General features: G+C 44.0%; 1 protein-coding gene across 2 annotated transcripts in view; it reads left to right on the top strand.

Moving 5' to 3' along the window:
• Positions 1–572: 572 nt before the first annotated feature.
• Positions 573–14,126, top strand: part of FAM91A1 (family with sequence similarity 91 member A1) — a 33,379-nt gene continuing 19,825 nt past the window's right edge. For both annotated transcript variants that reach the window (XM_078604367.1, XM_078604366.1), the window contains exons 1-10: positions 573–855; positions 2,925–3,009; positions 3,766–3,917; positions 5,402–5,459; positions 7,824–7,891; positions 8,283–8,396; positions 9,049–9,139; positions 9,507–9,569; positions 13,045–13,151; positions 13,901–13,939. In XM_078604367.1, the coding sequence (XP_078460493.1) occupies positions 784–855; positions 2,925–3,009; positions 3,766–3,917; positions 5,402–5,459; positions 7,824–7,891; positions 8,283–8,396; positions 9,049–9,139; positions 9,507–9,569; positions 13,045–13,151; positions 13,901–13,939 (849 nt within the window). In that variant the 5' untranslated portion in view covers positions 573–783. The remainder of the gene's footprint in view (positions 856–2,924; positions 3,010–3,765; positions 3,918–5,401; positions 5,460–7,823; positions 7,892–8,282; positions 8,397–9,048; positions 9,140–9,506; positions 9,570–13,044; positions 13,152–13,900; positions 13,940–14,126) is intronic.

Here is a 14,126-nt window from a genome sequence, read left to right as displayed (position 1 = left end):
CGACGTTTCGATTGGAACACAAACAATCATCATCAGGTGTGAAAACCACAGCAAGAAAATTTGAAAAAAGTGGTGTTTTTTTCAAATTTTCACACCTGATGATGATTGCTTGTATTGCAATCGAAACGTCGTGAGGATTTTTTTTTATTATTTCCCTTCCACGTGACTTTACCGAAAGAACCAATAATACGGCAATTAATCGATAGTGTATGTTAATTCATCGTTCGCTTGCTATGACGCGCACTTTGCTCACCACCCACCCGGAAGCGTTGGTGACAGCGAGGGGCGGGGGGGCGGGGGCGACCGCGATACATTTCCCAGAGCGCATAAGCACAGGCGAGCCGTGCGCGACCGCTCGCCATTGGCTGGCGGCATTTCCACTTCCGGACCAACGGGCGCGCGGGATGCGGCCTTGATGCGCCTGACCACGCCCACAAGGCCCCCCCCTCCCGCCCCCCCACCCGCTCCAGCACGCGCCCCCCCCCCGCACGCGCCCGCCCTCGCGCTCGTCACGGCCAATCAGACACCTCGACGCGCGTATGCGCTGTACGTATTGTAATCGATGGGGCCAATGTATCATGCGGGTGCTTCTGTGAAGGGATGAGGCCTGTAGCAGCAGTGGCCGCCGCCGCTGTCGTGTTGTTGTTTTTATTAATTTCAAATCCAGCTTCCTCGTCGATATTGTTGTAGGCGGAGGGGAGTGGGAGTGGGTGGGTGGGGTTGTTTTTTCCTTCCTTTTAATAAAACCGAATAACTTTCTCGCAGCGTCAGTCAAAAGCCGACATGAATATCGACGTGGAGTTTCACATCCGTCAGAATTACGCGTGGGCGAAGCTGCCTGTGAACGTGAGACAGGTGAGAGAGGTTGGGGGTGGCCCCCTGTACCCCCAAGGCCTCGTCCCTCTCAATTTTGTATATTTCAAACAGATTGTATTCATATATCTCTCTCTAACGAGTGTGTGTGTGTGTGCGCTTCCCTATAATGTACAACAACAATATTACGTTCCCATAGGAAAAGTATAATGCATCCACCAGCGATGGTTGATTACTCATTAGAGAGATCTCGCAAGCTGATCAGGGTTTTGTTTCTTCTCTAAGCCTGTGTGTGACCACCAAGCAACGTGCTTCACAGGTGCTATAGGCTGCGCTCTGCTATTGCTGCTGTCAGCAGTGCTGCGGTGACATCCATTCGTCGTACTACTGTACAGTACTATGCAAGGCAAAGAGCCCCCGTGTAGCCTTAACAGACTGTAGGGGCAAGTGCTGTAAGCGAGCAGCACCTATGAAGGTCGGCACGGTACACGAGTGGGTGTGTGGCCAGCACCACGCCCGGCCGCCTTTGTCTCCCCAGTGGCGATGTTTACACACCGTACCAGGTACTCATTTGAGGCCAAGTCGACCTAGGGGAGGTCCAGGACCGGTTCAGATAATCGTCACTGTGCAAGCTATGGTCAAACAATTACCCTCAACGCACGGCTTGGTCTTCGTCCAGCAGTGGAGTGAGAAGGGCTGTGCATGTCTATCCATACCCCACCCCCCAAGAGGTTTAATGTGCATTCAAGATAACGCTTGATTGGATATCATCATCATACGTGTTCTATACACTGCTAGATGAAGACCTTTCCATGCAGGCACCAACTCATCATCATGCAGTGCAATAACTCAGTACCACCCGAACTGACTTAATCGCTCCATCTCCTCGGCTGATCACCATCATCATCACAATCATCTCAGACGCGTTCCATGCACTGGAATACTTGTGAAGAAAACAAGTTACTGACATCTCTACCACATCTATGGGATTTAAAGGTCTACCTGCCCTCTTCTGCCTTTATGATTACATGTAGAACTTATAATGTAAGTGACAATTTGAGAGCCAAAGATAAAATTACAATATCCAAAAAGGTGTATTCCGTATATTGTGGATATAATGTTATTTATTGTCTTAGCTTGTGTGTTATTGTTATGTTGCAGTAACCCCATTACCATTATCTGTCTGAATATTTCATATTTCAACTTTATTCAAACACTTGCTTCCCGTTATTTCCTTAACTGGCTTACCACAATCTTTGTCCCACTTCGAGATATTGTTGCATCTGGATGCTATGTAAAATATCTTTGAATTGACTGCACTCACCCTGGTCTCACCAATGACTGCTGAAAAAAACTCGGCATTAAATGTGACAAGTTTTTTGGTGGTGATGCTGCTGCATTGGCACTGGTGCACAATTATCACGGAAAATTTAAACCCATTCGTCTGACATTGTGGCCTTAAATGGTAAATATAGAATCGGTGACGTGGTCAATGACCCCTTAATATGCTATACAGAAGGACTATTGCCCAAAACATTTACGATCACATACCATTACGTTTGGTTGGTGATGCACGTAGTTTGGCAAACATTCCAGCTGTAAGAAAAAAAATAACATTTCAGCCACAAACATCTCCGTAGCGTGGTGTGTGGGGGAGTATCTGGCTTCAAGTGTAAATGCGGGGCACTTTTAAGGGATTTCCAAAGTCGTTTTGTGATGTCACCTTCTGCAGGCCACTGTTAGCACAGGGTGATGATGATGCCTTGATCTGCGGGAGTTCTGCATGGATTCCACTTCATGATTACTGAGAGAACAATTTCATTTTGGAAATTTAAAAAAAACGTTATTCTCCTGAAGAAGGTTACCTATTTATTAACCTGTGTTTAAACCCCAACGCATGTAGGCCCGTGAAATAAGAAGAGGTACTAATGCATTTTTCTTATGTAAGCTGAGTTATAAATTGATTGAATGTGTGTGACGTACAGTGTATTAAATAATTCATTGAGTACTGAATGATGGTTCTTTATGTGCTGATGATTTATAGAGTGGTTTCTGCAGTGAGTGTTTGCAGCCGGCGTTGTTGATGGACGGTGTTTTGCTTGTCATTGCAGAGCCTGGGAAACTCCCAGCGCGAGTACGAGCGACTGGTTGTTAATTACAGCGTCAGAAACCAACTTCGGTACCGAAGCAGTCTGGGTACAGCATTGCGCGCACACCGCGGAGTTGTTCATTTATTTTTGCTGCGGCAGTCGTAACGCCCAGGGGCAAAACAACAGCGCCATTCTAAACGCTGCCCCGAAGTATATATTTGTGAGTGTTTTACTTTTTACATACAGAGATTTCTCAAATACATTGGCGAAGTGAATCAATTCCGGTAAGAGCTTGTGCATTGTGTACTTAATTAGCGGGCAGTGTAGGGAAGTCGTAGGCTTTTTTTTTATTTAATTATGATTTGTCATTCCCAGTAAAGTTTCGCAACTGGTCCCACTGCTGTTTCGTTGTGGTAAAATATTTCCATTGAATTGCTTTTATTATATTTGTTTACTCTGGAAAGGCTTACTGAGTCTCAATATTTGTTTCAGGAGGGTCCTGCTATACATGTCAGAGTAGGGGTCGACGTGTTTCTGAATAAAGTAATTTGACAATATTTTTTTCTAAGTTGGACTGTGATGCCGACACTCAAAGGACTACACTTCGAATGACCTTACAGCATCTTGAATGTCCACTTGTGAAGCATACCGCCCATTTGTTTTGCGGTAACTCCACCCACAGTATTAAACCAGGGCACCCTCCCGCATTCCAACCAAGAACCTCTGCAGCAAGTGGCGTGAATACATTTTAACAGCCACACAGTGTGATGACTCAGACTGCGATGGAGACCTCTGATTGGGTCCCACACACGCAAATTAATTGACCTTCGAATAATAACGCGAACGCCCTTTTTGTTTCCAGTGAGGCACATAAAGAAAGATGAGCGACGCTACTATGAGGACCTCCTGCGCTACAGCCGGGAACACCTCATGCTCTATCCCTACCACCTGTCAGATATTATGGTCAAGGGACTCCGCATCACCCCTTTCGCCTACTACTGCAGCATGATGGAGGTAGTTGCCCAACTTCCGCCTTGTTCACACACACAAAGTTAGCCTGCCACACCTCCGATTAGCACAGTTGGCTAGGTACGGTGATAAAGAGTTCAACATACATAAAGATTATCAGCTGTCATCACAGGGTGATGTACTTGCTTCAGCTTATTGAAGAGTGATTCACGGCATGTAAGCAATTTTGACACATCACATGCATCCAATAATAAATGTAAAAATATATTGTTTATCATGATGGCAGATTATTTTCCAATGCAACTGTATGGCAATTGAACAGACAAGACAGACCACATGAGATACGAAATATGAGACGTTCAAATAAGACGGCATGAGCAATAAAAAGAGAATACATTTTCAATCGAATCATGAGCCATCAGAGTTTATTGAATCTGTAATGCATACATGTTTGACACGGAGGCCCATGGGAGTTCTATTATATTGGTGCCAACACAAGCCTTACTCTGTCATACACCTGCATGCACACCCTCCTTGCTCACTCCCATGGCGTTAGCCTTACATGTAAAGCTTTGATCCTCGGTTTTCAGGTCACTTGAATTGGCACAAGCCCCTTTCTCCGAGTGCCTCTATTGGATGTCGGGTACATTTTAATGTTATGTAGGGCTGTCACAAGGACACATGTGATGCAAGCACTTTGTACCCTATTGAATAATGTTTAAACCTTCAATTTGCCTGTGTCTACGTGCAGAATGAATGGTGGATATTGACCCCGTGTTTTATATACTTACATGTCATCTTGTAGTGTACCCCCCAATCCTTGCTTCAGATTTACAACCATTAACCACACACAATCTCGCAGGTTCTAGCTCATCCTCTATTACAAGGTGTAATTGTAACTACACAATGTATCTTTAAACTGGTCTTTGTTTTTTTTTACCATCTCTTCAAATCTACTGAAAAAAAAGACTTGTGTGTAAATGAAAAGGTTGCTATACAAAGCACAATAAAATCAGTCATCTCAGCTAATATATTTATATTTTACATAGTGCAACTTTTATATTAGAGTGCTACTTACTGACGGTTAAACGCATATTTTTTTTGACGGTGCGTTGGCAGTGATGTAGAAGCACATTCTGTTTTTCAACACATTGACTTGGTGTACCCTGTTCTTTTCCCTCTCTTTCATGGCGGCGTTATTGACGAATGCGTTGCGTTGACAGAACAGCAGCTATTATAATTGCACGATTCATGCAATGTGTAAACGTATCGAGACTGGTTCAAGGCAGCGGCCCCGTTAGAAACTAGAACCTCGGGAATGGACCGTCATCTTGCAACTAGATGCCCGACTGCGCGGCAGCCAAAATCTAAATGCATCACAATTGGGGACCGTTTAATTTTGACGACCGCAAGCACAGCCTCGCGTACTTTTCAGCTCTGAGTTTTTTTTCGTAGCAAGTTCTCACTGTTAAAAAAATTGTTGCGTGCGTTTCCTAATTAATTGATTTCACGTGTTTTGGTTTTCGCAGGACATCATGTCAAATGAGAGAAGTTATGACTCCTTGCCCAACTTTACTGCAGCTGACTGTAAGTGCTAAAAGTAGGGAAAAGGCCAATGCGGTTGTTTACAATTTGTGCTCTTAGCTTGGGTTGCAGAAACTTACTTTATCGAGTTTGTTTATGCTTTTGTTATGAGGACTGTAATTCAATCTTGTAGTATTTAAACTTGTTCTCGCAGTTAATATATTATTTTTTACCAGGTAAGACCCACTGTGCTATTTAACTCTTTTTCAGAAGCAACCCGGCCAAAAATGGTAGCTCAGTGAAGTGGCTTAATATGTGGGAATTTATCGCAGACAGATACTAAAAATGCATGTTTCTAAATGTGGAGGAAATACCGGGGGATCCAGAGAAAAATTCATGGCACCACGGGGAAAACATGCAAACTCGAAATATACAGGCGTCTGGGTCAGCATCGAACCCACATCCTCCTTGTATACCAGGCGAGGTAGTTAACATCTCACCACCATGGCGTTCCAAAATAAAACACACGGTTACTGTGTTGTTTAAAACATTCTGCTGGTTACTCAAGGAGATTATAAAAAGATTAAAGTTAATAGGACTAAGCAATCCTCCACATTCATTATCATGAATGATGATAATAATTATCACATCCCGTTGTGAATTCTTCGCTGAGGACACGGCCTCAACCTCTACCATTTAGGCCATTGGATTGTTTGACTATACTTCACCACACTGGCTAGTGTCGGTTTGGTGAAGGTGTCAAGGATATTGAAGATGAGGAGCATGGGTTAGTGAGGTGTGAGAGGTCGTCGGGGGGGGGGGGCGAGGGCCTGATCAGATATTACTCATCACTGATGTTAGCCGTGGCTGGGAATCTGTTACTGACGCTACATTAATAATAATGATAATGTTTAGCCCTTTTTCAATACACTTCTGGATGAAGCTCCGTCCCCACAAAGTTAGTTAATGGTTTGTTTTTACTGTACTCCACCCCACTGGTCAAAGTTGGTTGGTATTGGTACGACCCAGGACCCGGTCAAATATCACTCGCCGCTGGCGTTAGCCATGGCTGAGAATCAAGCTCAGGTTGCGAGGTTCATATTCCCCTGTGCTAACCACAGTTCCGCCACTCCCCCATGAATTTCGATTTAAAGCTTTTGTGACTGCAGGGATTCATCTTCTTGGTTCTTTCGGTAAAGTCACGTAGAAGAGAAATAATAAAATAATAAAAATAAAACATAATAAAATCCAATTCTCATGACGTTTCGGCCACAACACAAGCAGCCGTCCTCAGGTGAAGAACAGATCTGTTGGAAAGACAGCGTCTGAATGAACACCACCAAGCTTGGCAGCGTATATTTAAGCTGGGTTAGGGGAGAAAGGGCGCCTTGATGAAGAAATTTGCATATCAACAGAGGAATTTAGCATATGTATGAGCAAAATGTTCCCATAAATATGCTAATTTCTTATGTTGATATGCAAATTCCTTTGCCAAGGCGCCCTTCCTCCCCTAACCCAGCTTAAACACTCTCTCATGCTTTAGAGTAGTGTTTATGTTTTAAAAGTATGCAGACAGAAATGAAAAAAAATACAAACGGGGAGCAAATTACTGTAGTAATGCAATGTAGATACAAATGAGCAATTTACTATGTCCTATTCTGTGGGTCTTTCGGTAAAGCCACGTAGATAGAAACATAAGAAAAATATCCACAATATCACGATGTTTCGATCGCAACAAGCAATCGTCATCCGGTGAGAGCTGCTGAAGCAGGAAAAAATATATGGCGGGAGCGCTGCTAAGGCAAGGAGTTATATAGGTTTGAGATGGGTGTAGCCCAAGGGTCAGTGGGTGGGGCTAGAGATGAAATTTGCATGTAAATGTAAGATAGGAGAAATCTTGATAAACGAAGCTGTGGGGGTGGCCATTGTATTGAGAGATTGGCATGTCAATGTAAGAAATTTGCTGATAAATGTAAGCTAGATAGAGCTCGGAAAGGAACATTGCCACATGGAGGTGGAAAAGGATGGCAAGCCCGCCATTTACTAACACAGCTAACGGTGGCTGTGTTAGTGAATGTCACTCAGAGAGTCGAAAATGACTGCTAACATAGGTAGGAAGGGAACAACACAGCCAGTTATGACCTAAACTGGTTAATAACGTCCTTCCAATGATTGCTCAGTTTGCACCCATCATCTCAGTTGAATTTGTCTGTGTTTATATATCTGGATGGCTTTATGGACAAATCTTTTGCTGATAGCCAGTGGGTTTGCAGAGTACCTTCGTCTTGGCAAAATCAATTTCGCGTGTGCCCACAGCGTTAAAATAATGATCAGCCACGGCCGAGGTATTGGTCCTACCGTGTTTCAGATCTGAGGTATTGGTCCTACCGTGTTCAGTGAAGGATCGCCGCTTGTTTGGTCCTCCAGGTTTGCGACTGCTCGGCATTGGGAGGAATCAGTACATCGACCTCATGAACCAGTGCCGCTCCTCGAAGGTATGGGCGAGAGCGTTCCTGGCTATGTCACGCACTCCATGTGTTCCTGTTTGGAGAAAAAAGTGGCTCGTTTCCGTCACTGTGCCGGCTCGCCCGGACCTGTGTAGTGTGATTCTGCCACTCACACGTACACACACACATTTCACAGAAACTTGACACATTCGTCTAAAACACTGCTCTCAAGGCAATTATAATCAGAGACTTTTGGGCAATGGCCTTTCTGTTTGCCATGGCAAAGGTGCATTTGGCGAAACATTGCCTTTTATATATATAAATAAAAAATGCTATAAAATGGACGGCGTTTCCCTATTTCTGAGTCACTCGTAGTGGCAGACGATTGTTTAAATTGAAACGCCGGGGCTGTTGATGCATGTCTGTCTCACGTGTGCAGAAATTCTTCCGGAGGCGGCCGGTGCGGGAATTGTTGCCAATCAAGCCCGTGGAGATCACCGTGGAGCCATGGTGGGTCATCCAGGCCGGGTTCATCACTGAGGATGACATCAAGGTAAGGATGTTCTTGGTTCTTTCGGTAAAGTCACGTAGAAGGGAAATAATAAAATAATAAAAAATAAAACATAATAAAATAATTCTCACGACGTTTCGGCCACAACGCAAGCAGCCGTCCTCAGGTGAAGAACAGATCTGTCAGAAAGACAGCGTCATTCAGATAATTATTTTATTATGTTTTATTTGTATTATTTTATTATTTCCATTCTACGTGACTTTACCAAAAGAACCAAGAAGATGAATCCCTGTAGTCACGAAAGCTTTAAATCGAAATTTAAGGTAAGGATGGCGCTGAAGTTTCAGCCCAGGGAGATGGGGGTTTACATCAACTGAGACAAAACAAGGTCTTGAATAGTGGAAACCAAGGTCGATATGTAGTTGGGTTGTTCTGTGTGTGTTTTTAAAGGAAGTTGATATCTGTTATGCTTGCATAGACCAAAAAACTTTCAGGTTATGATGGATTTTTTTAATGTATTATTAATGGCTGCATCGGCAATAAATGTTTTATAAAACTGAGCATTCACTTTTGTTAAGAGCACTTGGCTTAAGAGGTTTGCACAGAGCCATAATGGAAGGTAGACTGAGCTGTGATATATATTTTTTTCGTTAACCCCCTGTGTTCTGTGCCCGAATGCCTACCCGACGCGCAGGTCTGCAGCATCGTGGAGAAGAACACCATCGACAAAATCATCGACACGGGGCCACAGCTGGCGGGCTCGCTCGAACACGCCGTGGTCCACCGTATGATGCTCGCTCCGCATATCACTGGCTTAACGCTTTCCGGTCCACACGATCTGTTTGTCACTCTGTGGGCACCTGCACCTGCCCGTTGGTTTCGCATTATTATTTCTCCACAGACTTGGGAGTTGCATGCAAAGGATGCTAGCAGTTTCACAGCAGGATAGGATAAGCGGTGTTGAGATTCAGAGGAGTCTGGAATCATTCTGAGCAGGCCAAAATATCCTCTATAGGGGCTTTCAGCAGTAGCGTAAGCAAGCAGTTGCAAAGCTACACCTTTACATTTTTACTTTATTTTTATAAATAAAATGGCGCGGTATTTCTTGCAGGTTACTTATTAAGCTTGCATTGTGCTGTTTTTCTTTTTCAGGGCTCTACAATAAAGGCTTCATATACTTGGATGTACCCATTTCAGATGACGACTGCATTGTGGGTAAGTCACTTGGCTGATGGCACTGTAAACCAGAAACCGCTCCGGTCAGCTGGCCTGGGTGACTCACGGCTCAGGCCACTGTGGCAACACCGCTGAGATCCTGGGTTTGATTTCAGCTGCTCACGATTAATCAAGTTTCTTGCGTGTAGCGACGTGGTGGTCCCGAGCCCATCACCAATGACTGCGCAAAAAAAATCGCCAATCATTTATTTTGGGCTTTCACTTGATTGGACACAAACAATCTAGCTCTGAGAACTAAATAAAGAATAACATGTATTATTTAATTGCAATTAAATATATGTATCTGTAGCAGAACGGGTAGGAAAGTGCATCGCCCCTAGTATTGATCATTAATAAGAGTTTGCTTGAAGGCATTGAAGAAGTAGTTGTGATAACACCTACCTGCCTGCTTCTGGACGTTTTCTAAGGCAGTGATTCCCTAAATATTGAGAATTTTCAGTAGACACTTTGTCTCATGGCATGACACTGAAAGCGTCATTGAAATAAAACTGAGAAACAAATGACAATGGGTTTATTTTTCATTTGCCATTAATTTTTTTCTCAGACGTTACACAATAACATGGTTTGTAGAGTCGTGATGTTATCGTTAGACCGGCTGGCTTGTATTGTCATTCACTGTGGGATGGTGAGGTTGGGGTGAACCGCTATTTTTCGCTCACCATGGAGTCCTCACCACTTAGATTACAGCTCGGGCATCACTACTACTATTATTCTCTAATGTGTCGGTCACTTGCAAGATGTGTACCGCAATTCGTTGTCTCTGTCTCCTGTTCATTTAGAATGTTCATTACATATCGAGGAAAAGGCATTTCCACCACTCTCCAGGCAGCCATAGGTAACAGAGGCCCATCTGTTCTAAAGCCAACGTGAGAGCTGATGCCAAAGCCACAGAGCCCACTGATGTGTGGATTTTTTATTTTGTTTGCTTTGGATAAGTTGGGCTTGGTGTGGACTGGGCACCCACCGCTTGTTGGCCCAGCTGTTTCTGCCTTGACTATTTTTTCCCATATTTGCTTTCTAGCCCTGGGACAGTCTCTCGCTTGGTTCACCTTGTCCTCTAGTTGGTTTGCACTGCAAGCTGTAGCGACTCTTCGCTGCCCTGTATTTCATCTTTTAATGTCAACATTGCCGATGGGTTTCTGGCATGGTGTAATGGCTGGCACACTGAACTTGCATTCCATAGGTGTCGCAGGGTTCGATTCAGTGTCCCGGCTCGCAATGTCCTGGCCAGGCGGTGGCGGTTAAAACAATGGGGACAAGTTTCTTAAATCCCCTCCCATGCCTCTGTCCAGCCAGCAGTATAAATGGGTGCTCCACTTTTGGTCGATCGGCAGGTCGTGTGTGCGGTGGGATCAAGTGTGGTCAGCACTAAACAATACTTTCTAAAGGAGGATTTTTTTGTTTCCTTCTAGTGGCGGCCCTTCCACCAGCAGTTGTGTGAAGCAGGCAGTTGCAGGGCTGCACCTTTACCCCCCCCCCCAATACTTATTGCTTTTATAATACAATAAATGCAATTGTCTCTACACATTGCTCATGAGTTATACAATGCTATTTTGCGTGCATAAAGTTCAGGGTGCATCTGGTTACAGATAGGTAGTAATCTGCTAGGAGTACACTGGAGGTAATGCACTGCTTGCTTGCTTGCTTACTGGTTAATAATTGAGTGCTCACGTGGATAATGCAGCCAGGACCCACTACAACCCACCTGATTCCTTGCAAGTATTCATAAGCTGCTGTTTCTGCCACATAGTCAAAAAAGTAAATTTGATTCTTGCTTAAAGGAGAAATTAGCGTTTGCGCACCTCCGATTCGCACAGTTGGCTACGTGCGGTGCAAAGAAGTTAAACATACACGTGTAGAGGAGTAGTACGGCACACGCATACATGCTCATGTACTATGAGTGTCGTGGGAATTCTACTTTTCTAATGCTGGGGCACGAGTCTCTCCATTGAACAGTCACTGTTGATTTCCTCACAAAGTGGCGCTTACTTTATTGAGGGAATGGTGGACTGTGTCAACCACCAGCCAGGATTTGAGCTCACAACCTTTCTGATTCTGAGTCCACTCGCTCTACCACTGAGCCACCTGGTCGGATATTTTCCAGATACAGTAAAACCTTGGATTTCGAGCATAATTCGTTCCGTAAACGTGTTGTAATCCAAAGCACTCGTATATCAAAGCACTCGTATATCAGTTGTGATCACGTGACGCTCGGCAGACAAAGCGTATACGTACTACTCGTATTGCAAGACCCTCGCTCGTTTATAAAATTAATATTTATTTAAAATGTTTGCTCGTCTTGAAAAAACACTCGCAGATCAAGTTACTTGCAATCCAAGGTTTTACTGTAGTTGAGTCTTAAGAGTACTGTAGCTTTAACACCCTATTACAGAAGTGTGCCCATAGTCGGCATTCCTATTTATTTATTTTAAACTCGCTTGAACAAATAGGGAACTAATCGAGTCTTGATCCATTAGGTGGGATGTTTTGTTTTAATATAAAGTTAAACTTAGGAATGCATGTAATTGAAAACATTCAAGATATTTACTCTGGAAAGTAACACCGAGTCCTCGAGCTGATCACAGCACAAAGTAAACTTGAGTATATTACAGGAGAGCATTCACACAGATATGTTTCAGATCGCTACTTGCTGTACTGCTTATGTAATTATTGCCTGCAAGATGGGATTCCAATACAATTTATATTGGCTGTTTTGTAGATGTGTGTTTAGTTTGTTGTCCTTCCCCAGCACCTCCGATTAGCATGGTTGGCTATGTACTGTGCGAAAGAAGTTCAACATACATACATTCAAGGTTTCAGAACTGACATTCTGGTACATCACTACCACACTGGTCACTGAATGAGTGAGCATACGATTGTGTTTGTGTGAGCATGCATGAATAAGGGAATTACTGAGATAGTAAATGAAAGATTTAGTGAATTATTGAGAGATTGAATGGAGTGAGCAAGTGAGTAACAGATTATAACTAAAAACTGTTAAACATTATTTTATCAGGTAAGACCCACTGAGCTATATAGCTCTTTATTAGAAGTGACGTTGACACAAATGATAGCTCAATTAAAGTGGCTTATCACGTGGAAATTATTGCAGCCAGGTTCTCTCAACGCACGTTGATTCTTAATATGGAGGGAAAAACCGGAGGAACCCGGAGAAAAATCAATGTAACCATGGGGAGAACATGCAAACTCCAAATATGCAGGCGTCACGGTTGGGATCGAACCCACGATCTCCTGCGTACCAGGCGAGGTAGTTATCATCTCTCCATCATGGAACCCAGATTGAGCAATGTGGGTTACTGATTAACGGAGTGATTGTCTATTGAATTGAATGAGACAGCGAAGGACCGAGTGAGCGACTGAGCGACCGAGCGGGTGCAAGCTGTGTGTGTGTTTGTTGCTGCAATGTCCACCCTCCTCTCGCTTGCTTTTGCAGTTCCACCCCTCGAAGGCTTCGTCATGAACCGGCTGCAGGGAGACTACTTTGAGACGCTGCTCTACAAGATCTTCGTTTCGATCGACGAGCACACCAACGTGGCCGAGGTGGGTGCTGCCGGCATGACGTCCATGCTACAAATTTGGCAAAGTAAAACAAAAATGTACTGGCAAATAATTTAATTGGAAAAGCTAATAGCAATATCGCTCATTGGCAGACATGCCCACTTGTGTTGATCACGTGATCACGTTGTGTCGCATAGGGGCCGCTGCCACCAGGGGATTCCCGAGGCAAAAAACAAACCTGGGCTGTGAGACATTTGTTACGTTATGGGAGCAATGTAATTATGTATTCAGGTAACTTCCCTACGTCATCAGATTAATGTCTTGAGTCGGGATCCGCCCCACCCACCTAGAGTGAATTAATTAATTGGCATTCCCCACCATATTCTTTTACAGTAATAATAATCAGCCCTTTGTCAAGCCACTGCTGGACGAAGGCTTCCCCATGCCGTGTCGGTCATGGAGGTTATTTGACGATACTTCAACACGCTGGTCTGTGCAAGTTGGTGAAGTGAGAGGCACAGGGCTGGTTCATATATCGCTCGCCACTTATGTTAGCCGTTGCTAGGATTTGCACTCGGGGTCAGACAAAGCAATTTAATGGCTAAATCACTTAAATATCCAATACTTGCTATGTATGGGCCGTATGAAAGTAGAAGTGATAACAATAATAGCAATAATGCAGCAGTGGTAATGACCCAGATTACAGACTAATAAAATTGTGTTTGTTCTGCGGCACAAATATGTCGGAGCATGTTTGTTATTACTAATACTTTCTTTAATTTCCTGTGCAGCTGGCGAGCGTGCTGGAGATCGATCTGTCTCTGGTGAAGGTAGGCCCTTCTCCGAGCTTTAACAGAAGCCTCAATCATTTCGGCATTAAACGTGCACTTCATTGTCATGTCCTGTTCAACTTCCACATGATGCCACAACTGCTCTGGCATCAACTCATCGCTGTTGGCAAATGCTTGCGCCAGCCACATGTCTTACATTCGTCACCCACGAGTGAGCACAGATAAT

This window comes from Lampetra planeri, chromosome 22 (assembly GCF_965212315.1).
Source record: "Lampetra planeri chromosome 22, kcLamPlan1.2.h2, whole genome shotgun sequence".
NCBI lineage: Eukaryota > Metazoa > Chordata > Hyperoartia > Petromyzontiformes > Petromyzontidae > Lampetra > Lampetra planeri.
The sequence above is the reverse complement of the archived record's forward strand: the minus strand, read 5'-3'. Positions and strand labels throughout refer to the sequence as shown.